The 27,723-nt window shown below is 37.6% G+C and overlaps 1 protein-coding gene across 3 annotated transcripts in view; it reads right to left on the bottom strand.

The window, feature by feature from the left end:
- Nucleotides 1–27,723, bottom strand: part of HOMER1 (homer scaffold protein 1) — a 171,058-nt gene that overhangs the window by 99,775 nt on the left and 43,560 nt on the right. For 2 of the 3 annotated variants that reach the window (XM_036734313.1, XM_036734329.1), the window contains exons 1-2: nucleotides 22,683–22,752; nucleotides 5,459–5,615 (exon numbers count right to left, since the gene is read on the bottom strand). In XM_036734313.1, the coding sequence (XP_036590208.1) occupies nucleotides 5,459–5,615; nucleotides 22,683–22,729 (204 nt within the window). In that variant the 5' untranslated portion in view covers nucleotides 22,730–22,752. Of the gene's footprint in view, nucleotides 1–5,458; nucleotides 5,616–22,682; nucleotides 22,753–27,723 lie in introns of those variants that run through there. The other variant, XM_036734320.1, reaches the window with a different exon arrangement.

Below are 27,723 nucleotides of genomic sequence, written 5' to 3'. Positions count from 1 at the left end.
AGCATGATCACCGTCTCATTCTTTAGGTACGAGGAACCTAGCAAATAACATTATAATATTTAAACATATTTAAAATAAAAACAACTTAAAACATTGGAGGTTTCAACATAGATTGAAAACATCAAAACATTTAAATATTTATATTTAAAAGTTCAATTTTATTCAATATGTGTATTACCTACACATTTGATTTTATCTATCTCAAATAAAAATTTTATTAAGAAAATGATGGTTTATTCCAAACTTCACTAGTTTGTAGGACCTTTATTTTCTAGTTTGCATAATAATAGAAAGGACCATAGAAGTCATCTCACCCAACTTCTTCATGTTACAGATGAAAACTGATGAAACAGGAGAGTGAAATGACTTGCAGAAGGTCACACAGCTAACTGGGGAAAGGGTCCAGACTAGACCCTCCCAGCAGTGGGAGGTTCTATGATACCAGGTAACCCCATCCACTTAACTTAGATACTCACCTTCTTCTATAATTTAAAGTCTTATTTTGAGCTCTTAATTTAAAAAAATCTCTCTTTATTAAGATTCAACATACATTTTAACTTCCCTGAAGAAAATAAGGAATCTTATAATAGTATCCTTTAGGTCAGCCTTATTTTAACGAGAGCTCCAAAAAGCTTCACCAATAAACGCTTAAAAGTTAGAAGGGCCATTTATCATCAGCAGATAGATGAAGTTAAGAGATGAACAGCATGAAACATATCAGTGAGAGAGCCAGGAAAGCTTCAGATTTTGTTGTAGGCCAAGGACAGCAGAACATTTGTTTCTGAAATGTATAGATGTGGTATCTGTACTCTTAAGATACATAACTTCAGGGTAGATTATTCAAATTGAAGAATATAAAAACAAATTATATTTTCAGGCCACTGAACAGTGGAGAGAGATCTAAACTCAAACTCAGGAAGAACAGAGTTCAAGTCCTTCTTTTGACACACACTGGCTTTAGAATTAATGACCCTGAATAAGTCACTTAAACCCCAGTCTTCCAGGCTACTTTCCAAGATTATCAGTTGCAAAACCACAGTGGTAGGAAGAAGTTTCCTCATCTGAAGTTCCCTTCCAACAACAAAATCACCAGGTCTAAAATGAATAAAAGGGTGTTGTCACTTACTTTGCCTTAATTAAGCCCTTTGACATAAACAGGGTCTTTGTTTATTCTAGCCTGTGGTAACAAGGAGAAAGTCTTTTAAACCAAAACATTTAATTACTTGCCAACTGTAGGGAAGTTATGAATCAGCCATCTTATGTTCCTTTGGGCTGGTGCATTGTATCTGTATGGGAAAAATTATGGTCTACCCCCAGCAATGGCATAGAACTGGAAAGAGTTCTAAGCAAACAGAGGTAGAATAAGAAACCTGGATAGCTTTTCAATGCTTCTCTTCATACCCTGGATTTGTTATTTGATTTGAAATACTCAGAGGGAACCTTAGAGGCTAAGTAGTCCAACTTCCTCATTTTATAGGTGAAGACACTGAGACCAGGGAAATTAAATGACCTAAGATCACATAGGTACATATTCGAGGCAGGATTTGATCCCAGGTCCCCTAATTTCAGAACTAGTACATTTCCTACTGGATCATTTGGATGACCCTTTGAATGACCTAAAAATTGGACACTACCATAAGCACACATGTATGGGAAAAGAAAAATGTGTAAGATTTTTACATCTTTTAGGTTCTTATCCTATTCGTTTAACATGAGAAAAATGGTGCAAGAAGGAAAATGGAAAATAAATAAATGATATGTAGGCTGTTGGTCTCTCTTCTCTGTAGAGACTGGTGTCTCTTGTCACTTCTTTTGAAATTTCTAGGCCAAGACCATGGTCCTGATGACTTCAACCAAGTTCACTGCGCAGGGGGTGGCGTTTACTTCAATCCACTGGTTGGCTTCCTTGAGGTTTCAAGCATATTCTCAAAAGTCACTATTTTTAGGTCAAGAGAATTAAAACTGTTTGTATGTTTTTCTTCTTTTATTTACTCCGCAAAGAACCTTACTGACAAAGGTTCATTCTGATAACTCGTTCTCAGAATGGCAGGGGGAGGACCAGAGGTGAGATAAGGGAGATTTAAGTTCTAGAATATACATAATCTCTCAAAATAGCTCAATGAAACATATTGATGATAAAGAGAGAGGGGAAGATGTATGCAGTTCTCTTATCTATATAGATTGACATCTCTTGAACAAGACTATGGTGCCATGATTCTCTTCTCTGAGGAGGGACTATGATCTGGGAGGGAATTAAGATCTTTCTTACTCCTTCCCAGGAGAAGAGATGGAACGGAGAGGCACCAGGCTGAAAAGCGGAGATATGTACCTTTTCAAAATTAGTCCTGAACTCAAACCTCGGCTACCCACAGCAGATTTCTAACGGCATACTGGTTGCTTCCAGGGTGCTAGACAAAACGATTCTACCTGGCTCTGCCCTGTATTTTTACCTCTCTTGTTCTTGTCCTTAAGGCTCTCCTAATAGCCCATTTTCACACTGCCTTCTTTTTAGAGGATCACTAATTTAGAGGAACTTCAGAGGTCCTCTAGTCCAAATTCTTCATCTTACAGATGAGAACGCAGGTCTGGCTGGATTTTGTCAAAGGCAAAGGTGCTCCAACTTCAATGCCCTTTCCACTAGTATCTTGTTGCCTCTCAAAATGGGGTATCATTGATTCCTCTTCCCTAGTCAACCCAAGTGACTATATTTTAACATCGTTACTTCCAGTCATCATCCCTTAGTCTACAGCCACTCTTTCTGGGGGTGTGGGGAGGGGGAGCATTTAAAAAAAAAAACCACACCAGTGCTCAAGAGTAGAAATGTAACAGGCAGCAATTCTAACAAGACGCAGATAAGGGACTATAGTAGTTGTAAAGAACTTGAAATTTCAATTCAAAATTCATTTTTGACCTTTTTGTAATCCAGACTATCTCTGACCCGTTGACTCCAAGTTTTGTTTCAACCTTGAAGGAAATTTTGGACGTGCTAATGTTCACATAAATACACTTTTATTGAATTCTTAAACGTCCTCAAGAAGCAACACATTATAACTTGAAAATATACGTATACCTTCCCCATTTTTCTATCCAGCTGTTCTTTCCTCTAAGCAATAAATTTAGAAATGCTGTATCATTACAGATAGAGGTATAGTAGGCTGATTGTGGCATTCAACCAAATGGATGTTTTTACAACCTTACTAGAAGGCCTTAAAGCAAAGATTAGATTCATAGTGAAGCAAAAGGCCTGTAGTGAGAAGAATCAGATGATGTTTTCGAGGTATGGGCATTCTGAGGAGATTTTCATCACTCGATCAGACGCTGAACAGAGAAAGAGACAGCTTAAACCTTCTTATAAAAGAAATAAATTGCAATGTCTGTTTAAAAAAACGCAGTCATCGCTGCAGTGCTCTGCAGTAGTTCATAGGTTTAGAACTAAAAAGAGCTTTAGTTCACAGTATCCATTTAAGAGACTAACTAAAAGGATAGTATACACAACAGAAAAACAGCCAAATCGACTATTAAAGGAAATACATTTTTCAAGATATATTAAACCCCGTTACCACAAAAAACCACCAGACTGAATGATTCTAAATAGGAAAAAGGCTGGTAGGTGGCGTAGGGGATAAAGCGCTGGGCCTGAAGTCAGGAAGACTCACCTTCCTGAGTTCAAATCTGGACAGAAACCCAAGCAGTAGTATCCAACCCTGTTTTCATGTGGCCTCATTTGATGACTGACTCACCAGAACTGCTTTCTAGGTACATGCTCCTTGGAAATAAGTCATTGAAGGACTTTTACTCCTCAGGTGAGAGTTTGAGTAATATGAAGTCTATTCAAAACATTTCCATGTGGTTTCTCTCCTTGCATACTAGGACTTCTGTTCCCATCAATTTCTTTTTTACCTTTTAAGCACCACCTACAAATGTCAAAGCTCCACAGGACCATTTAGGACAAAAGAGAAACCAGGGTGTTGGTGGTGTTGTCGTTCAGTGATTTTCAGTTGCGTCCAATTCTTCGTGATGCCATTTGGGGTTTTCTTGGTAAAGATACTGAAGCGGTTTGTCATTTCCTTCTCCAGATCATTTTACAGATGAGGAAACTGAGGCAAACAGGGTTAAGGGACTTGCCCAGGGTCACACAGCTGAAGTGTCTGGGGCCACATTTGAACTTAGGAAGACGAGTCTTCCTGAATCCAGGCCCAGCTCTCTGTGCACTATGGTGCCATCCAGCCACCCTAAGAAACCAGGTCCACGTGCCTACAGAGCTACAATAGGGGACAAAGTCGACCTGTTTATCACAGTGCAAGTCTGTGTGTATTCTACTCAAATTAACATATGCAGAATAAAAAAGCAAGGATAGTGACTTGGTAAAACTTAACAGACCCTAACCAATAGCTATCTCCAAATCATTCTGCCAATGGCCATGCTTCATTCTAATAAAGAAAAATTAAAGCCAAGTCAATTAATAAAAATGCTCTCATTAATTATGATCAAGTCGCTGGGAAGCACACAGAGAAGTCTCAAAGAGCCTGCCTGCCCTTAAGAAACCTACAATCTAGTTTAGGTGACAGGGAATTTAACACATAATACAAGAATCAAACAACAAAGACAATCATGAAGAAAAGATCAGAAGGCAATAAATATGTGATTTGATGCCAGAAAGGTGATGTAAAGGGAGAATGTTAATGAGGTTAGAAGAGGAGAGAAGGGTATAATAGGATTATAGGAGTCTAAACTGGAAGGGACCTTGGAAAATCACCTGGCCCAACATCTTTATTTAAAAGATTAGAAAACCAAGCTTCAGAACTGGTAGTGATTCACCCAACGTCATGCTGGTTAGGATTCAACCCCACTGTTTTTACTGTTAATCCCAGTGTTCTTGGCCACAACACCCCATTACTCTAGGCTAGAATAACCTGGTAAAGGTTTGCTGCGGAAACACCCGCAGATACCTTCCCACCAATTTTATATAATGTTATATTGCAAATTTGATATTCAGATATGTCCCAGATCTCTAATACAAATATAATATTAATAATATGAAGTTTAATATTCTCAATGATAGAGAAACTGGCCAAAATTAAACAAAATACTCTGAAATTTTGCTTTTATGTTTCAGACATGAGGTGTGCCAAGAATATATTATTAATTATAGTCTCTGGGATAATCCAGGATTCTTTTAATAGACTGTTATATAAACTCCGGAAGTTTATCTGAAATAAACCATCTTAAATCTACTGAATGTTCTGGTATATACCTATAAGTGTAGTAGGTATACTGATCAAAGTAACTTAGTAAAACTTTTTCATTACTTAAAGAATCAGTGATGGCAATACGTTTAAAATATTTTTAATACTTAAACTACTTTTAATACTTAAATGCTTTTAAATACTTAATAAATGTTTAATACTATAGCAACAAGAGCAAGACAGAAATATTTAAAAAAAGAAAAAGAACTAACCTTTGAGCCATCTAGACTGATTATTCTATACACATTTCTTGTGCTGTCATAGAAGTAGGACACCGTAACTGCATGCTTGCTGGTGGGAACCCAGTTTTTCTTTGTGTTGGGGTCAATCTGGAAGACATGAGCTCGAGTGCTGAAGATGGGTTGTTCCCTACGGGACATAAAGTAACAATAATCGATCTGATTAGAAGCAATAGTGAAAAGAACCACTACATAATATGTCCCCAAATCGTTAAAAAAAAACACCAGTAGTCTGGGGGTTTAAAGCAATTTAATATTACACAAATAAAGTATCATCTCAAGGGGAAAAGGTCACTTATGTAAGTCATTGAGAGTATAAATTGATGCACTATATAGACATTTAAAATTCTTAAAATACAGCTAAATACAAATGTGCATTATTATAACCTACTTCCTCATTTCCAGGCTTAGAGTGCTGAACTTGGTGTCTGGAAGACCTGAGCTCAACAGTAACAGTAACCCCTGTCTCACAGGATTGTTGTGATGAACAGATGAGATAATACATAAAGCAAATCTTAAAAGTGCTCTATAAATGTTAGCTGTTTTTCTGTACTAACATTCTTAGTGTTGATTGTTAATACAAGTATAATATCAGTGGATCAAAAGGAACAGAATTCACATGTTAGATCTTTTTCCTTAAACTATAATATTCTGATTTTTAACTTATATGAGTTATAATCTGAAACAATTATACTAGTTAAATTATGCTTTGGCTAACCCTCAGTGGCCAGGATCCATGTTTAATTCACTTAAAGCTCTGCCATGAAAAAGCTCAAAAGGTAATTAGCATTTCTCAAGCATTAATCACATGTATGATTTATTAGACTCGCAGCATCAATAGCTGGAAGAAATCATAGAATCCCTACAACCTCATTTACAGAAAAGGAAACTGAGAAGTGAAGTGACTCACCTCAAACGCCACTGAAAGCTACATGGGAAGGATCTTTCTAGGTCTATATCCAGAGTTTTTTAGCCCAAATGTGCACTACCTCAATTAACTTATAAATAGAAAGTTTCACTTTCTAAGTACTGTTCTCAGAACTAAACCTAACCAAACCAAAAAACCATGCAATACCATTCACCTCAGTAGACTAGCAGTGAAGGACACTTCCCTCCACTCAGCAGTCATAGATTACAGGTGCAAAATGAGATGTATATTATAAGACATGGCCAAGGTGTTAATTTGCATGCTTAATTTATTCCAAATGAAGGTTTGGTTTAAAGTGGAAAAGGAGGGTGCTGGGGTGGGATGGGAGCAGGTGTCACTGGGAAGTGACAGTGATATTTAAAAACAGAGCATCAATAAAACACCATTTTTTTAAAAAAAAAATGTGGAACAAAGCTGCTCAAAGCAAGTCATTGGAGAGGGTGAATAAGTTGGATCTAAAAGTTTTGCTTGTATGCTGACAAAGTCTAGTTTTGTTAAGTATTATTTTTTGAGATGAACATATACAACTACATTTTTTATTTTATTTTTTTTTAATTTTAAATTTATTTATTTAACATATTTAGTTTTCAACATTGACTTTCACAAGAGTTTGAATTACAAATTTTCTCCCCATTTCTACCCTCCCCCCCACTCCAAGATGGCATGTATTCTGGTTGCCCTGTTCCCCAGTCAGCCTTCCCTTCTATCATCCCACTCCCCTCCCATCCCTTTTTCCCTTCCTTTCTTGTAGGGCAAGATAAATTTCTACCCCCCATTGCCTGTGTACCTTATTTTCTAGTTGCATGCAAAAACTTTTTTTTTGTTTTTGAACATCTGTTTTTAAAACTTTGAGTTCCAAATTCTCTCCCCTCTTCCCTTCCCACCCACCCTCCCTAAGAAGTCAAGCAATTCAACATAAGCCACATGTGTATCACTATGTGTAACCCTTCCACAATACTCATGTTGTGAAAGACTCACTATATTTTGCTCCTTCCCAACCCATCCCCCTTTATTGAATTTTCTCACTTGAACCTGTCCCCTTTCCAAAGTGTTTGTTTTTGATTACCTCCACCCCCATCATCCCCCCCCTTTTTTTATCTTCTCCCTCTTCTTTCCTGTGGGGTAAGATACCCAATTGAGTAGGCATGGTATTCCCTCCTCAGGCCAAATTTGATGAGAGCAAGATTCACTCATTCCCCCCCTCACCTGCCCTCTCCCCTCCTCCCACAGAACTGCTTCCTCTTTCCACCTTTATGCGAGATAATCCACATCATTCTATCTCTCCCTATCTCAATATATTCCTCTCTCATCCCTTAATTTGATTTTATTTCTTTTAGATATCTTCCCTTCATCTTCACCTCACCCTGTGCCCTCTCTCTCTCTCTCTCTCTCTCTCTGTGTATATCTATCTATCTATCTATCTATCTATATATATATATATATATACACACATACATATATACATACATGCACATTCACTTATACATATATATATGCATATTCCTTTCAGCTACTATGATATTGAGGTCTTATGAATCATACACATCATCTTTCCATGTAGGAATTTAAACAAAACAGTTCAACTTTAGTAAGTCCCTTATGATTTCTCTTTCTTGTTTACCTTTTCATGCTTCTCTTGATTCTTGTGTTTGAAAGTCAGATTTTCTATTCAGCTCTGGTCTTTTCACTGAGAAAGCTTGAAAGTCCTCTTATTGAAAGTCCATATTTTGCCTTGGAGCATGATACTCAGTTTTGCTGGGTAGGTGATTCTAGGTTTCAATCCTAGCTCCGTTGATCTCCGGAATATCGTATTCCAAGCCCTTCGATCTCTTAATGTAGAAGCTGCCAGATCTTGGGTTATTCTGATTGGGTTTCCACAATACTCAAATTGTTTCTTTCTGGCTGCTTGCAGTATTTTCTCCTTGACCTGGGAGCTCTGGAATTTGGTGACAATATTCCTAGGAGATTTCTTTTTGGGATCTATTTGAGGAGGCGATCAGTAGATTCTTTCAATTTCTATTTTGCCCTGTGGCTCTAGAATATCAGGGCAGTTTTCCTTGATAATTTCTTGAAAGATGATATCTAGGCTCTTTTTTTGATCATGGCTTTCAGGTAGTCCAATAATTTTTAAATTATCTCTCCTGGATCTATTTTCCAGGTCAGTGGTTTTTCCAAGGAGATATTTTACATTGTCTTCCATTTTTTTATTCCTTTGGTTCTGTTTTATAATATCTTGATTTCTCATAAAGTCACTAGCTTCCATTTGCTCCAATCTAATTTTTAAGGTAGTATTTTCTTCAGTGGTTCGTTGGACCTCCTTTTCCATTTGGCTAATTCTGCCTTTCAAGGCATTCTTCTCCTCATTGGCTTTTTGGAGCTCTTCTGACATTTGAGTTAGTCTATTTTTTAAGGTGTTGTTTTCTTCAGTGTATTTTTCAGTATTTTTTGGGTCTCCTTTAGCAAGTCATTGACTTGTTTTTATGGTTTTCTCGCATCCTTCTCATTTCTCTTCCCAAATTTTCCTCTACTTCTCTAACTTGCTTTTCCAAATCCTTTTTGAGCTCTTCCATGGCCTGGGGCTAGTTCATGTTTTTCTTGGAGGCTTTTGGTGTAGGCTCTTGCACTTTGGTGACTTCTTTAGGCTGTATGTTTTGGTCTTCTTTGTCACCAAAGAAAAAATCCAAAGTCTGAGACTGAATCTGGGCGTGTTTTCGCTGCCTGGCCATATTCCCAACCAACTAACTTGACCCTTGAGTTTTTCAGCAGAGTATGACTGCTTGTAGACTAAATAGTTCTATGTTCCACGTTTGCGGGGGGGTGGGGGGGGTGGGGGGGCGATGCGCCAGCTCTGCCACACCAGCACTCCTCCTTCCCCAAGAACCCCCAACCCGGACTGGGCTTAGATCTTCAGCAGGCTGTGCACTCCTGCTCTGATCACCACTTAATTCTTCCCACCAGGTGGGCCTGGGGCCGGAAGCAACAGCAGCTGTAGCTGCCCCACCTCCACTGCCCTGGGGGCGGTGGCCAAACAACGAATTCCTTCCATTTTCCCACTATCCTTCTCCACTGTCTTTTGTGTTTGTGGGTTGAGAAGTCTGGTAACTGCCGCAGGGTGCTAGGGCCCGCTCTGCCTGGCTCCTGGTCTGGTTGGTCGGAGCTGCTCACGCTGGGCTCTGCTCTGCTCCACTCCCAGCTCCCAGCTCCATGTGGGATAGAACTCACCCAGAGACCATCCAGGCTGGAGCCCTGCTTCCCTCTGCTGTTTTTGTGGGTTCTGCAGTTCTAGAATTGATTCAGAGCCATTTTTTATAGGTTTTTGGAGAAACTCAGTGGGGAGCTCACGCTAGTCCCTGCTTTCCAGCTGCCATCTTGGCTCCGCCCCCCACAACTACATTTTTTAAAATCACAAATTATATTTCAAAAAAATAACTACTGCTATATTATGGATTGCCAAATTCTACCATCATCAGATTTATTTATATATTGTAAAAAAAAAGGTTTAATTTACTTTGTGGCATATTGCCTTTTATCCAACAAAAGTCTAGAATGTTAATTTTAAAAGTCTGAGTACAACACTTCTTTCTCAAATAACATTTTAAAGTTACCTTTTTCTAAAGTCTAAAATTGTTTTTTATTTGCTATGCATAACAGTTTTCCTTTCTAAAAAGCTTAAGGTCTTAAGAAGAGAATTTTATATTGGCAATATTTAATGTTTTCTAAAAATTTATAAAGGAGTGAAGAAATACAAGTAGTAGTAGGGGAAGGAAAGAGGAAGGTAACAGTTAAAAATAGATTAAGCAAGTTCAATCTCTAGGCAAATGGCTTTCATTTCAGATCACTCAATGTTCCACATCTCTTCTCACTTGCTTCAGCCTTCAAAAATGTCACATAGAGATTCTTCTTTATGGAGGTGGTGGTGGGGAAGGAAGATAACTTGAGCACTCGCTCTGTTCTTCAGTAACAGTCCAGGATTCTCTCAAATTTTTATTTCTAAAAGCTTCAAAAATGCTTTTCAGGGCACAGAAGCTGTTTTGGAGGGCTGAACTGCCAAATACACACCAGAGAGAAAAGCTACCATTTCCCTTTCTCTCTACAATGTGAACTTAATTGCCATTGTCAGGCTATGGGTTGCATTTTCTGTCCATCTTTCTAAAATTTTTCTCTTTTTTTTTTTTTACTGAGAGGAAGTGTAGTCTAGTGGATATAGAGCCTGCTTTAAAATCAGGAAGGTCTGGGTTCAAATTCTGACTCTGACTTTAGCGGCCATGTGACAACAGGCAAGTCATTTAATTATGGTAGTATTTCCTTTCACTGCTTAGATGCCATGTCACTCAGTACATGTATATGTAGACATATAAATATACGTCTATATATTTATATGAAATATCGACATTTTTCATTACCTATTATTCTTTTAAGTATAATTTCTATAGTTATCTCTATTTTTACTTTTTCCATGTCTATTTTTATTGTTACCTTGTCTGAAATAATTGCCACCCCTACTTTTTTTTATTCATCAGTCATAATAAATTCAGCTCCAATCCTTCATTTTAACTGTATGAATCTTCATATTTCAAGTATGTTTCTTATTTTTTAAAAAAGAAGAGAAAGAACATGTTGTTTGAGTCTAATTTCTAATCCATCTTGTGACCTTCCACTTTATGGATGAATTCATTTCATTCATGATCATTATGACTATTTATTGTGTTTCTCTTTCTTATATACTCTTACCCACTTGTTTTCCTACCTCCTACCCCCTCCAAAAAAATTTCTCTATAAGTTAGTGAATGGTATTCAAGAATTACTGTGGCCAAAACATCTATCTGACGAGTCTCTCCATGCTTAGCTAGACTGGCTGTTGAACAAAAGACACATACAGTCTAGAGAAGATTCATAACTGGTCTTTGAGGCTTAGTAGGACCTGCCTCAGTTGGCATAACCTTTGAAAACTCCATGCCACAATGAGACATCAGAGTAGGACTTTTGAGGAAGAAATGTTTAAAATTTCACATTACTCTTTTAAAAGTTTATTTTTCCTAATGACATCTGCCTTCTATAAATAATCTCTAGTCAGATTATTTCAGATCTGTAATATAACTAAATCCAGACAGTGTAAAAAGAAAGAAACAAGGATTTATTAAGTGTCTATCAAATGCCAGGCATCGTGCCGACCACTTTACAAATATTATCTCATTTGATCCTCCCAACAACCATGGAAAGTAATGGCTAATATTACCCCCATTTTACCGTAGAGGAAACTGATGTAAATAGAGGTTAATGACTTGCACAGGGTCACACATCTAGTACAAGCTTGAAGCCCATTTTGAACTCAAATCTTCTTGACTCCAGACCCAGAACTGTGCCCCCTAGTGGACTAAAATGTATGGAATATAACTTCACATCATTCAATAGCACTTTCGCACTACTTTTCTGATTTAGCACAAACTGAGTATGTTTATAGAAGTCAAACTGATAGGACTTACAGCAAGTTACACTGTGGTCTTTTTACATTCTGCTTCAAAAAGCTGTTTTGGGAGCCAATATCAGGGGAAAGATCTATCAAAATCTTGACAGATTTTTGTGGTAAACTACTTGTAGCATGTTTCCTCATGGAAAGCCTTTACCAATAAAAATCAGAGAAAATAATCACTCTGGACTTCTTTTCAATATCTCCTTTAATATGAAATGCCGCAGCATTGCTGCATTCCTGTAACAGCTCTGCCCTAGAAATTTGATTTTTAAAAGGTAGAAGAAACTGCTAATAAACCAGGGGGAGGCAGCCTGGTAAGGTAGAACACTGTCTCTGGAATCAGAGCACCTGGTTTCAAATCCTACCTCTTCCTTTCTCCCTGTGTGATTTCGCCTCCCTAGGTGTCAGTTTCCCCATCTGTAAAATGAAGTTGAAATAAAATCTATGGTCTCTGAGGGCCCTTCTTGTTCTAGATCTATGCTCCTATGAACTATGCCTGGAATCCTTCAGTTGTAGAGTTTTTTTTCTATATTGTTTCAGGTCAAAGTTTATCCTGATTGTGAAAGTTAAAACTATTTTATGTAGTCAGACCAACTAGTACCCAATTATAGATACTCAATAAGACTAATCTTAGACATTATTTTCTTTTCTGTTACTATTCATATTTTATGTTAGCTCAATGTTTTAACAACCAACATTAAAACTGAAGTCAAATGAAGTAAAGCTATAAATTAATTAAATAAAATCTTGACCAAATCAGTATCATGTTTACATTCTTCTTGAGACTAGAAAACAGAGATACCCACGGGGTGGAAAAACTCTCAAGCCAAAATACACAACTTGCTGAATTCTGGTCTGTATTCTCTACCAACTACTTGACAGTGACATAGTCTCAGTAATGAGATGGAAGCTATGACCAATCACAGAATCTCAGAGCTGGAAGGGTCCTATATCAACCCCCTGCTTGGCAAGAATCCCCTCTAACCACATACTTGCCAAATGCTTATTCAGCCTGTTTAAAGATTTTCTGGTGGTAGAGGTGGGGGTTTGGGTGAGAGGAGACCCACAAAATCCAATTTAGGATAATTCCATTTATCAGAAAGCATTCACCCATTGCTCCCAGTTTCGCTCCTTGGGATGAAAGACAAGTTCAATCATTCATTATAGTGCTCCAAATACTTTGAGACAGCTATCACAGCGCAGCTAGGATTTCTCTTCTTCTCTGGGACTAAATAGCCCCAGTTCTTTTTAAGTAATCCTCATAGGGCATGAAATTGAATCCCTTCATCATACTTGTAGCCCTACTATTTGTCAATGCCTTTCCTAAAATTTGGTACCTAGGACTAAACACAATACTCCAGAGGTGTTCTGACCAGGGTAGAATGAAGTATAACTATCACAATCATAGTCCTGGCACCATCACCTCTCAATGCAGCCTAAGAGCACATTAATTTTTTTGACAACATACTACACTATTAATTCACATTGCACCTACAGTCCACCAACACACCTTGATATTTTTCAGACAATGTTCTGTGTAGTCATATTTCACCAATCTTGTACCTATACAGTTGATTTTTTAATTAAAGCTTTTTACTTAGCCCTATTAAATTTCAGTTTTATTAAATTCAATGGAACCTTCTAACCTGTTAAGACTCTTGGATCCTGGCTCTGTTATCTAACCTGTTACTTGTCCCTAACATGTTACTTATCAAATGGCTTTGTGCCCTGTGAAAATTTGATAAGAATGAAAGCCATGCTTCTAACCAAGTCATTGAGGAAAATGTCATCTGCAGCACAGGACCAATCACAGATTGTGGATTAATAAGTTAATTTTATAATTTTGTACAAAATTTAGGTTTTATTTTCTAGCTATAATAAAAATATGCACTGTAATTTCTCAAGAAAAAATACATTTTCTATTTCACTGAAGCCACTAAAAATCCCATTCAATTACATCTTTAGATGACCACATATAAAAGCCTAATAATTCATGTGAACACTATTTAAAAGCAGAAGTTTTAACCAAAATATAAGTCCAATAATCATTTAAACTGCCATATAGAAAGACCCCTTGAAAACGAACTCATTTGGCTCACCTTCCAATCTTTTGCTTCTCAAATTACAAGACACGGACCATTAACTAATTAAGATACATATCGACTGGTTCCAGTTACCAAGATGCTACAGGAGAAATCTCCTGTAATACTTTCCCTAATAGTTCACAGATGTGAAATTAAAGAGGCTGACTGTAAGAGCATATCATTTAAGAACCATCTGATTCTTCACACTTTCACTCAGCTTTTGGTGTGACCCTATTATTTTACTACAGACTGTTGAATGAAAAAAGAAAGAGAATTAGGTGAGCCTAGCCAAAAAAAAAAAATGGAAAAACAAAATAAACTGATTTAAGATGTAAAAATATGTGTCTACATATACATATATATGTATATATAGATACATCTGAATATATAATATAGAAATACGCATATATTTATATATTCACAATATGTATGTATGTATACACATGTGCATATAAATATATATGCATCCACATCACATATAATCTCAGGGCTGCCAGAGTCAATTCTAAACTAAACTTCTTTATTAGTAGAAGGGAATATAATGTATATAATTTTTTAAAGAGTGAGGAACTTGCTAACCATTAAGACTTAGAAATAAAAATCAAATAATGCAAAAATGATAGAAGTCTTTTTAAAAAGCATCCATGTTCAGAAGAACCAATTTAAGTCACTTTCCTCTTCATCTCTTTTGCATCCTGGTCTCTAACTGGTCCCTCCTTAATTTATTACCTTAGGTTAGGCAGAATGAAATATTGGAAAGTTCACAAATCTAGTTGCTGACTAACAACAACAATAAAACCCAGTTTCATGGAAAAGAAAGGAAGGGGCCTAGCTAAATTGAAGTGACAACAAATATTACTAACCCTGCTATGTATTTCCTGCTAATGACAGGCTGTTGCAATCTCTAAGAAGATGTATATTACCTGCCTCCTGACAGAGAGGTAATAGACCCAAGATACAGAATAATGAGACATGTATTTCAGACATGGCCAGTGTAGGATTTTGTTTTGCTTGACTATGTATGTTTTAAAAGGGTTTTGTTTTTCTTGAATGGATGGGGAGTGGAATGAAGAAAAAATGATTGTTAATGGCGGGGGGGGGGGCGAATTAGTATAAGAAGAAGACTGAGTCAGATGATGAAAGAAGTGGGTAGTGGAAGTAACCTTGATCTGTAAGGATGAGAGAAAAATGGAAGGCATGAACTTCAAAGAAGTTGACAGGGGCAGTTATATTTAGAGATCATCTACTGAAATGAGGAAAATGAGGCCCAGAAGAACTAGGATTTGAATTCTTATCCTCTAACATCCTCTTTTCCACTGCACCATGCTTGACCAGGTTGCTAGTATAGAGCAAGGGTGTGAGGAACAAGGAGCACGCTGCCTCCTCTTCTTCCTCCTCTCATCCCTGTGAGTAGGAGGGCTTTAGAAAAGAATGGCTAGAAGATGATCATGGCAGGTTTCAATCAAGTGCCAGGAAGCAGGGGTATAAATGATCCAACAGACTATAATCTCCACAGTTACATAGTTGGTTAATAAAGACTTGACTAGTAACAAAGGACTAAGAATTCCTTGGATTCCATATAAACACCCTCTGTCTGTAGAGGAACTCGGCTACCAACTACCTAATTGTACCAGCCGGCAACATCGCCATCTAGTGATAAACCAAGCTCAACTCAAGTTTGAATATTTCAATGAATGTGTGGTGTGTGCTTAGTCGGAATGAGTGTAGCACAGAAACCAAGAGGAATTACAGGAATGAATGCATGGGTTTTTTTACTTAAATATGATTGTACATGTATAGCCAATATCAGATTACATGCCATCTTAGGGAAGGGGGAAGGAAGAGAGAAAGGGAGAAAAAAATCATACAAGATTTCTTAATATATACATTTACAATATAACAGCTTAACAACCTTTTGACTATTAATAAAAAATTATGAAATTAGCACAATTAAGCCTGTGAGAATGAATTAATTTTAAGAGAAGATACTACAATGCATAATTTTGAGGGTTTTGGCTTTGTATCTATACATACAATTTTTCCACTCAAGTATGAGACATGTCTAAAAAGTTGGTAAGTTGTAACTGATCATAATATTGAACATCCGGGGCAGCTAGGTGGCCCAGTGAGTAGAGCACCGGCCCTGGAGTCAGGACGACCTGAGTTCAAATCCAGTCTCAGACACTTGCCACGCTTACTAGCTATGTGACCTTGGGCAAGTCACTTAACCCCAATTGCCCTGCCTTTTCCCCTCCAAAAAAAAATAATAATAATATTGAACAGTCAAGATTGGCAGGGGTTTAGATTTCTTTTCATTTAGGTTTCTTTTGGTTCCTTGATGTATGATTTAACCAATTTTATAATTAAAAGTTTATGTAAATGTATATAAGATATTGAAGACAGTTTAAAATTAGGTGCTCCTCATTATTTGCTCAGGGTAAGGGGGATTTTGCAGGAATAGTTTATTTATTTGACATGGGTAACTGAATATTCTATTTCTAAAAATATTTCTATAATGCCAGTCATCTTTTTTCTCAAAAATTTTCCATGGAGATTTTTAAAACTGTAAAAATATGGTAAATAAAATTGCTCTGATTAAAAATGGAATATATAATCATAAATATAAAAATTTTTAGATCCATCAGTTTTTATTTACCTTGTAAAAATAAAAAAGTATGTAAGAAGGATCAACAAGTAGTACTATTAAATGATATGATTTATACAGGGGGTCCCAAAAGAAAACAATTAAAGCTTAAAAATACACTAAAACTTTTGGGATACCTTGCATAATGTCAGATTTATGCAACTCTAAAGAAATCAGAATTTCTGTGTTGGATACACAGGTTATCAAATTATATGTGTTAATTAGAAACCATTTAATTTAATTGGACTTTTCATATGCTAATTTCTTTCTGTGATCTTCATAAGTCCAAAATTAAAATCATCTTCTGTCATAAACATGCTCCTCCTTTTAATTTCCCCATTTCTCTTAGTGTTGGTGAGAATGTTAGTGTTACTGATAGCCCTAGCACCCTCTCAGTCTCCAATTTAAAACCCTTACATCATTCCTGATGCTTGTCCTTCACCACAACCTATCAGCTGTCAAATCCTGTCCTAACTCCACAATTTCCCTCATGTATGTCACTTCCCTTTTTCTCCCATCACAATACCATTGACTTTGTTCATATTCTTATCGGCTCTTGCTGGATTTTAATATCCATTTGGCAAGCATTTATGCCTCCACCCTCTAATTTCTATCTATGATCTAGCCTCACCCTGCCAAAGTAATTTTTCTAATGCAAAGATTTGATCACCACATTCCTTTGTTTAAAATTAATAACAGCTGGTGTTTAGATAGCACTTTAAGGTCCTATAAATTATATATATATATATAATATATATATATACATATATATAAAAAATAAAATAATATAAATAAATGTAAATAAAATATGATCCTCAAAACAACCCTGTGAGGTAAGTAGGTGCTATTATTTCTGTTTTACAGATGAACAAACTGGAGTTTTGAGGGGTTAAGTGACCTGTCCAGGGTCACAGAGTTAGTAAGTGTCGGAGGCAAGACTAGAACTCAGCTCCACCTGACTCTAAATCCAGCATTTGCTGTGCTATGTAACTCCTCTTAGTGGTTCCCCATGCCTACAGCAAATATCAAAGCTATCCACAATCTGGTTTCACTTTGCTGTTTCATTTCCTGGTATTCCCTTTCAAACGCTCTTCTTCCCAGCCAAATACCTATTCCTAGATCTCTAGATTCTCTTGCCTCGGCACCTTTGAACATACCTATCCCCCACACCTGAAAGACTGACTTTCCAAATCCTTTAATCTGAGTCCACTAGAAAATCACTTCTAATTCAAGACCCAGATCAGGTGTTACCATCTTATTTACAATACTTTCCTCAATCTCCTGGGTTAGTGTTGATTGTTGATCACAGATCAAGCAACAGACATTTCTTAAGAGCTTACTATGTACCAAACACAGTGCTAAGAGGAAAAAATTCAGTCTGATTGTGCTCCCGAAATGGCCCATGGCACAATCCCAAGAGAACCAGAGACTGGGAAGTTTACTCATATCCTCCCCTCCCCACAATAGCCAATCTCAGGGCTTGTCTGGACAGGACTACACCACTCCCTTCACCTGTTTTCTGTAACTCCAATACTTCTCCACTGTGTCTCCTCCCTTAGATTGTCTCCTGTGGCTCTGTTAAGTTCTCATCCTCTCCCCTTCTGCACCTTAACTGAAGTACAGTTGGGAAAAATCCCTTCTTCCCTCCTCAACATACCCAGATGATCGCGGGGCTGTAGCTCGTGTGTCTCTCCTCAGAGTGTGCTCTCAGTTTATAGGCAGTGGCTGATAAGAGCCTCTCCCCTTTTCATTTTCAATGGGACACTGAGCTGTTAAAGATAATCTCAGAGATTATCTTTCCTCCTAAACCCTTCCAACAACTTCCCTATTTCTGTCCTTATCATTGCTATCCTAATCTCCAAAATTCTCTTCCTTTTAGTTATAAGTAATTCATCACTCAACTGAAACTGCTCTCTCCAAAGTTGTCACGGATCACTTAATTGCCAAATCTGGTGGCCTTCCCACAGTCCTCATCCATCACCTTTCTCCAGCATTTTGCCAATGTTGACCACCCTATCTTCTTACTTTTTTCCTCTCTGGGTTGTTGAAAGCACTGTGTATCAAGTATAAAAACTCTAATTATCTACACACAAATTTGGAGACAGAATTTTCTATCCTGATTAATTATCTCCCTAGCAAAGAACTTCAGTAGATTTCGAAACCACTTGTTAAAAATACAAAATACACTGCCTTCGATTAGTTAGCAAGAATGGATTAACGTCATAGAAGATGCAAATTTAGTAGATGAATTTCAACAAAAACCTATGAATAACAAGTAATAGGACTGAAAATGTGAATGCCAGGATTTAGTAAATAGTCAATAAAGCCTCCATTTGGATCTATATGAAATACCAAGAAACCAAGTATTTAACAAGTATTTAAATAAGAATAAACTTAGAACCAGACCCTCGAATCACTTGGATTAATAAGTGTTAAACCACAACTTTCAAAAATAATAAGGCATGTCAAATCACACTGTGCTCAACAAAATAATTATGAATAATATTTTACTCAGCAAAACAGGTTTTGGGGATTGGAATGGGATTCTATAACTTAACTTTTTCACTTCTTAGTTAAGTATTATATTAATTTATTCAATATGATATAGTATAACTATCACATGATATACTATAACTACTTATGGTAATATTAATAGTGTATATGTATACATTAATTAAATTAATTATTTTTAAACTTATGTGATTCTACTAACATAGGACACTCCTAGTAAGAAAACTCCCTCTACCAATGCAAGTCAGCACCATCTCTACAACTTAGTCTTGGATTACCTGCCCTAGACTAGAGTACTGAAAGGATCACAACCAGTGTATATGAGAGGCAGGAACCCAGATCTTGTGGATTTTAAAGCCAGTTCTTTTATCCGCTATTCCATGAACCTCTAATAAATAAAATATTATTTTCAAAGCTGGCTCATTCACATCACACTCCCTACCTGCACATGTAGCAAATTATGCCCTTCCTCAGAAACTACCCACATTTAACTGCTTTCTCTAATTTGCATTTATTAAATGTATATGTATGTTACATGTATTTTATTCTCGCTTGTTATCTCCTCCATTACAATGTAAGATTCTCGCAAAGAGGAATTGCTTTATTTTTTGTACCTGTATTCCCAGTACCATGCCTGGCACGGAGTAGACACTTAATAAACCCTTGCTGATTTATTGATAGGTCCTTTTGTCAATAAAGAAAATGTCACTCTGGTTAAAATGTTATTTCAGCTTTTTAATTTTTGTTGCTTTATAGCATACATAATAATTAGTAAAATACTACATGTATATTATTTATAAATGGGCAAATATACACAGATGAAGGCGGGGGTGCGGTTTGTAGGCCACTGATCATATAATGGATTAGTGGTCTTTATTCTCTCTCTCCTTGGACCTTTCAGGCCATTATCACCTCTCCTATGCACTGAACTGCTCATCTTCTAGTAAGTATGAATAATAACAATAGCTTGTATTCATATAGCACTTTAGGTCTGTGAAACACTTTACATATGTTATTTCACTCAGTCATTACGACAACCCTCTTACTGCCAATATTATTATCCACTATTTACAGATGAGGAAACAGAGTGAGAGAGGGTTGAATGACTTGCCCGGGGTCACAAATGGCTGAAGTAAGATTCAGATTCAGATCCTCTTGACTGCAAGTCCAGCACTCTATCCAACAGGCCACATTGTTATAATACAGCTGTAATGATCAAAGTATGAGTATGTGTGTGTGTGTGTGTATGTGTTTCCTTTCCCCTATAAGACTGTAAATTCCTTTGAGGATCCAGAGCTATTTTTGTACCCCTGTTGCCTAGCACAGTGTCTTGTACTAGCTGGGTACTTAATAGTTATTGAATTTGAACTGAATAATTCAGTCTGTTTTTATTCACTTCAGTTCTTCATTAGATTATGTTACAAGTCACACATTGACATCTTCACTGAACGGAACCTTTCTTTTAATTTCAATTCTTTTTTGCTTATAGAAACATAGCTAAGTTTTTATTAATGAACATAATAAAGGCTTTAAAAGATATATTCTCAAACTGTGCTATGAAATATTTTTTCTTATAATTGTATTTAACAATAAGTATCTACAAAGTGATTTTCTCCCTTCAGTAGGTAAAAATAACTTCATCCAAAACAGCGGATTTTTAAGTACTTAGGCCTGACATCTCAACTATGTGAAAAATTAATTTGAATTTATCACTTCTGTTCAAATAAAACAGGCTGTTCCATTTAATATGCAATTTTGAGAAAAGACAATGAAAGCTAGTTAGCACTAAGGAAAACATAAGCTAAGCAAGCATTATAGCTTAACTTCACATTTGCTACTGCTTCTAAAAGAGTTATGTAAAAAGATTTTTAAAAATATTCCATCATTTGCCAGTTAACTTTCCAGAATAATTTGGGAGATGAACAAAATTAGAAGCACAAATTTTGGCATTGAGAGACTGGGGTCCCTGAAAAACCTTTCACATTCAAACAGCACTTGGTTTTAGTTAGGGTATAATATACAAACATGAATTCTCCCATACAACCTCTACCATGTTGATCAAAAGAACACACAGTCCCCATGATCTCTAGTCCCAGAAAAGCCCACATGCCTGTACAGTAAAAAAACAAGCAAAAAAAACAACACACAGTACAGTTAGTTATGCTTTCCTCCGAAGTAGAACTGGAATGAGGTGTTTTGTACATGCTAGATAAGATTAAAAACTGTACCCATGGGGCTGATCACCAAACAAGTACCATGTGCCAAGGACAGCAGAATTTTCTGGTATGAAACATGAATGTTTACCTTTTAAAAACATTTAAAAGTATCCCCCCCAGTAGAATAACAAGACACAATTCATGTGCTGCTTGGGTTTTTAAAATACCGTTCTCATCTTTCTTAAACTTCTGTTAACAGATGAGAAGGAATATATTCAGAAATGAATATGATGTAAGGACAAAAGGTATCAACAAAAAAAGAAAATTAAAGCCAAATAAAGGTATTTCCCATCCCAAGTCACCCCTGCCCTGCCATCTTTTTATTGTACCCTTGTACATTTATTGTCTACCTCGGTTAACCTTGGTTCTAACTGGAAGGCCTCATACGGACTGAGTGCTCTGTTGAATGTTAGCAGCTCCACTAACTAGGCCATTACTCCAGTTTGCCGCTGAACTCATCATATGAAATGCATTTACCATTATCACTTGGGCTAGAATAGTTTGCTAGTCTTGTTCCTATTTATTGTACCAACTTCATTCAATTATCAAATGCTCCCTGGTACAGAGTGTATAGCCTAGTAGAGTGTCTCACACAGTGGGGGCTTAATCAATTTACTGATTAAAGTCAGTCAACAGTTTTATCAATTTAAGTAAAATTAGATAAGTATCCATTAGCATAAGTGCTAAGTGGAGAGGGTTCTGGAGTTTGTAAGAATTCAGGGCTCTATTGTCTACATGGCTGAAGCCCAAAAAACCAATCACCTGTATGTTTTAAGCTACTGGGTTTTGGTGGTGTTTTTTTTTTTTTAAGATCCTGATAAAGAACTCAGTGTCATGAGACACAGTTACCCTCCCCCCCCATGCACATAGGTATATCTATGCTCTACCAAATGCTTCAGGTAAAATATATACGCAGATAAAACTATTCATATCTCTAACATCTAAATTTAATGACATCCATTATTTTAAAAAAGCAATGCTGGATATTGGAGGACCAATATTCCAAAAGTCAATTTATAGGTGTGTAGTGAAATATTTAGCTCTCCCACTTTTTTACCCAAAGAATCTTCTATTTCTGCAGAATTCCTACCTTCCCAGAAGCTTTTATTTAAAAAATCCCATCATTAAACCTTAATACTGAACTTATGTTTTACTCCTGAGGGTTCAATATGGTCATGCTTCACTGAAGAAACTATGACTATATAAATTGCCAAAGATTAAATCAAGAATAAAATTTTAAAAAATCAGTTAATGTTAAACACTTGAATAACAGGATTGAATAACAATCATTTTAAAAATAACTTAATAATTATAAAAACTGTTTTAGAAGAGAAGCTGAAATACCTTGGTATAGAGAGTTCGCGAGGCTCAAACTTGGAGCAAGACAACATTAGGAATGTTTGACAATGAGCTAGTCTTGTTCTTTTGGACATGACTTACAAGAGGAACAAAGATAGATTAGCATGTAGCATTTCCTCATTCTCAGCTGTCACGGTACCTCTGACTGGCATTTCCCAAACTGGTCCATAAAACTCTGGCGTAATGTGGTATGAGTAAGTGAAAAATCTAAGACACAAAATATTAAAGATTAAATCAAGTTTCTTCTGAAACAAACAAAAAAACTCTATCCTTTTAACAGGGATTTTTCTGGTGATATATGAGACTTCGGATCATGTATAACAATCTCCATCATATGAAAATGGGGCTCAACCAAAGGGCTATGGAGAGATGCATGACTGGTACAAATAAAACGCAACACATCGCCAATAATAAATTGCTTGCAAAAACAAACTCAGAAGACAAGGAATTCTATGACCCTAAGAAAGGCTAGGCCAATCACATAACAAGAACATAAGATAACAAACAGCCTGAGTGTTGTATTGGTATCAGCATAATGTCAAGAGACTTAGAGGAAATCTTCACTAGGCCCTGAAGTTTTAAGAGTAGGGAAGTCAATCAGCAGGCATGTATTAAGTAAATTATGTGGCAGGCACTCTGCTGGGCTCTGGAGAAGCAAATGAAAATTGAAACATTTTCTGACCTCAAAAAACTGGCATCCTAGCCAGGGAAACAATGTGTACACATAGAAGTAACTGTATAAATACTACACGTACAAAGAAAAGACAAAGTAGTTGGTTGGGGGAAGGGGGAGCATTAGCAGATGGGATTAAGGGGGAGATTAGGGAATGGACTCTTTAGGAGGTGGCATTTAAGCAGAGCTTTGAAAGAAGTTAGGAACCCTAGCAGGAGGGGGAGTTGGGAGGAGAGACAGCATTCCACTCATGGGGGATAGGCAGCTCGTACAAAGGTCCAGAGATAAGAGCTAGAATGTTGTGTGTCAGAAAATGCCAGTGGGCCACGTCTGGCAACAATGAAGGGTGTGGGAAAGGCAGTAATGTGTGAAAAAAGGTAGGCTGGGGCCAGACTATGAAGGACTTTAAAGGCCAAACAAAGGACCTTGTATTTTCTCCTAGAAGCAAAAGGAAGCCAGAATAGCCTTTGGAGCAGGGGGGTGACATGGTCAGACCTATGCTTTAGGAATATTATTCTGGCAGATAGATGTGTAGGGAAGCAACTGCACTGAGACATGGAGAGCAATTAGAAGGCTATTACAATGTCCAGGGGAGGCCTACACTAAGATGGTTGCTGTGTGAGTAAAGAAAAGGGGTTGGCTGTGGGAGATGTTGTAGAGGTAGAGGCAACAAGACTTAGCAGCGGGTTTAACTACGGCGATTAAGGCAACAAGAGGCATCAAAAGTGACTCCAAGGTTGTGAATCTGAGATAAAGAATGGTGGTGTTCTCAAAGTAAAGCTGTTAAGAAGAGTGGATTTGAGAGAAAGTTAATGAATTGTTTGGGACATATTTCATTTAAGATGCTTATGGGACATTGTATGGGAAATGTCCAGTAGTAGGTGGTGCTGTGGGATTGTGGAGATTAGGAGAACTAGGAGGGGATTTATAGATCTGGGAATAGTGTACGTGGAGCCAATGATTAAACCCACAGGAACTGACAATCAGTGAGAGAGAGCATAGGGAAAGAAGAGCTCCCTGACACTAAATCTTGGAGCATCCCAACAGTTAGGGAGAGGGACAGGGATGATGACTGAGGAAGGATTTGGCCACTAAGAGGCCATTGTTAACACTAGAGAAAGTAGTTTCAGCTGAAGGATAAGGTCAGGAACCAGATTTCAAAGGGTGGAGAAATAAATCCAGAGGAAGTGGAGGCAGCAGGTATAATAGCTTTTTCTAGGATTTTGACTCTTGAAAGGGAGGAGACATACAGGATAACTTGAAGCAATGGTAGGGTTTTTTAAGTTTAGGAGAGTCCTATATACATTTGTAGGCAGAAGGGAAAGACCTAGGGAGTGTGACAAAGACTTAATTAAGGAAGAATAAAAGCACTGCCCTGTGGCAAAGAAGGTCTAGTTCAAAGCCGATGATAAAAATTTTAGTGCATTCATTAAGCATGGTTGAATGATACCCCTTGGGTGATTTCTCCAATAGGCTAGCAGATATGGAAAGTGAGTAGAAATAGAAGGTAATCCAGGGCTGAGGCAAAGAGGAAAAGGATTCAAAGGTAAAGGACAACGTAAATTCGACTCTAGGGACAAGACTGGGAAGGGAGAAAAGTAAAGCCAGCTTATGAGTGATGGCCTGGGAGAACCTAGAGTTGAAGGAACTGAAGGTCACTGGGAAGGACAAAGAAGTTAAAGAGAAGTAAGGCATATGGAAAGATGAAATGATTGGGTATAATCAGGTAGTAGGGTTTCAGACTTCTGGAAAATTGAAGAGAGACATTTACGTGTGATAGTTGCATCAAGGGGATGAATAGCCCCCATGTGTGGCTGAGCAGCTAGGGTGACATGAAAATATATGTCCTGGAAGTTTAGAAAATTAAAGTACTAAGAAATCTGGATCTTTGAAGGGAATATCAACCTGTTCTAAACTATAAATTATCCTAAATTGTTGTTTTCTGTTAGCTGTCCCACACTTACAAAATCTCAGGTCCTTGACCTGTTGACCCCAATTTACAACAGCCTGCTGGCTTAGTCTCTTGGCTTCAAGTCTCTCCCCACTCTAGTCTGTTCTCCACTCAGCTGTCAAATTAATCTTCCTAAGGCACGATGTGACCACATCCTCTGTTTAGCATTCAAAATCCTTCAAAGTCTGGACCCTTTCTATCTTTCCAGACTTTTTACACATACTCTCACAGTATACTCTGTGACTCAGACCCAGTGATACTGGCCTCCTTGCTGTTCCTGCCTTGTCCATGCCTAGAATGTTCTTCCTCTTCATCTCCCCGTCTTGGCTTCCTTTAAGGCCCAGCTGAAATCCCATCCTTCTACAAGAAGTCTTTTCTCATGTCCCCTAATGCTAGTGCTGACCTTCTATTGATTATTTCCAATTAATCCTATAAATGTCCTGTTTGTATGTAGTTGTTTGCATGTTGTCCCCACCATTAGACCGTGAGCTCCTTGAGAATGAGGATTGTGTTTTGCCTTTCTTTGTATCCCCAGGGCTTAGCAAAGTGCCTCACACGTAACAGGGGCTTGATAAATGCTTATTGACTGGTTACTTATTGTTTATGGTCCGTCCTTTCATTGGAGTAAGGTGACAGTTAGATTCAAAGAACTTTAGAACCAGGCAGTTCATTCAAGGTGTTTGTTCCAGGAAGAGCCTGCAAGGGTTAGGAGTCCTCAAGAAATAAGAACTTGACATGCCAAAATGATGCTCAGCAAGTATTTTACTGACCGTGTGAGGAGGTAGGGAACTTGGGGCTGGAGGTCATGCCCAGCCAGCAGCCTCAAGGAAACAAGCAACAAAAACAGAAAGAGCCAAAGTTACATGGTCATAAAGGGAGAGCGGGGCAGTCATGCATGGCACCAAGCCATCCATGTCTCTGGGGATGGCCATGATCTCCAGAGGTCTTATATACCTTTTGGCTGCAAGTGACCAAACTAGCTGCAAAAGGGTACCTCCCAGTAGGGCTAGGAATAGCCGAGCTCCTCTCTTGAGAATTAGGTATAAACATGCCAAAACTATTTCTTTACGCAACATAGGGTGGATTTACAGGACCTGGGGGAGGGTGCATTTGGATGCCAGGGACACATAACTCCACAAAGGTCAAGAGGCTCAAGGTTTCTAATAACTTGGCATCACGGATTGCTATTTCAGAAGTCACTGCAAGTGGACACAAGGAATATGTAGTTTAATGGGATCAGGAGTCAGGGCCTTCTAATAATTTTGTATTTTATATCACAGTGTTCCAAGCATTCCACTCTATTTCTAAGCAATCAGGATACTGTCTACCTTGCTTAGTTGACTGAAATCTAGAAATGTTGATTTGTGGTCTGGCGTCATGAATGATTCTGCAGAATAAATGGGGCATTTAGAGGAATTTAGACAGCAAAATAAAGAAACTTAAAACTACTGTCCTACTCCTTTATCTTTTGAAATCCCTAATTTCTTTCAAAATTCTGCCCAATCAACTCCTTTTACATGAAGCCTCTCCTGATGTCCCCCCAATTTACTTCATATTTATTTATATTTCATATACTTATTTATCTATATATCTCCCAACACAATATAATTTCCCTGATGATGGGGACTATTTCATTTTTGCCTATGTATAATAGAGTGCCTAAGCACAGTTCTAGCAATATATTAGGCTCTCAATAAATATATAGGTCAGTAGGTCAGTGATATCATTAATGTGGATATATTCAGTATAGTGAGGGGAGGCCACAACCCATTTGTTTCTCATCCTTCGCTACTCTTGACCATGGTTCTTCTGTTTTCAGTCCCTCTTTTCTTCTCACTCTTTACCTTCTCTTACGTGATCTCATCTGCCATGGGTTCAGTTATTTCTATACAGTTGACTTTCCTACCTATATATATATGGCCCTAGCTCCTCTATCAAGATTTGCTACTGCATTACCAATTGCCTTGGAGACATTTTGGTTTCACTTGATGTCCCAGAGACATCTCAAGCTCAATATATCCAAAACAGAACTCTTTATTTATTACGTACCCGACCCAAACCCATGCTTTTCCAGACTTCCCTATTGCTGACAAAAGAAACCACCATCATTCCAGGGTCCCAGATTTAAAACTTTGGAGTCACTTTCGATACCTCATGTTGCCTCAATCCCCACAGTTAAACCCACTAAATCTTGTTGCCTCTACCTCTACAACATCTCCCACAGCCAACCCCTTTTCTCTACTCACACAGCAACCACCTTAATTTAAGCCTTCTTCATCTCCCCCTGGACACTGTAATAGCCTTCTAATTGCTCTCCATGCCTCAGTGCAGTTGCTTCCCTACACATCTATCTGCCAGAATAATATTCCTAAAGCATAGGTCTGACCATGTCACCCCCGCCC

This window comes from Trichosurus vulpecula, chromosome 1 (genome assembly GCF_011100635.1).
Source record: "Trichosurus vulpecula isolate mTriVul1 chromosome 1, mTriVul1.pri, whole genome shotgun sequence".
Taxonomy (NCBI): Eukaryota; Metazoa; Chordata; class Mammalia; order Diprotodontia; family Phalangeridae; genus Trichosurus; species Trichosurus vulpecula.
This window is presented reverse-complemented; position numbering and strand designations above follow the sequence as displayed.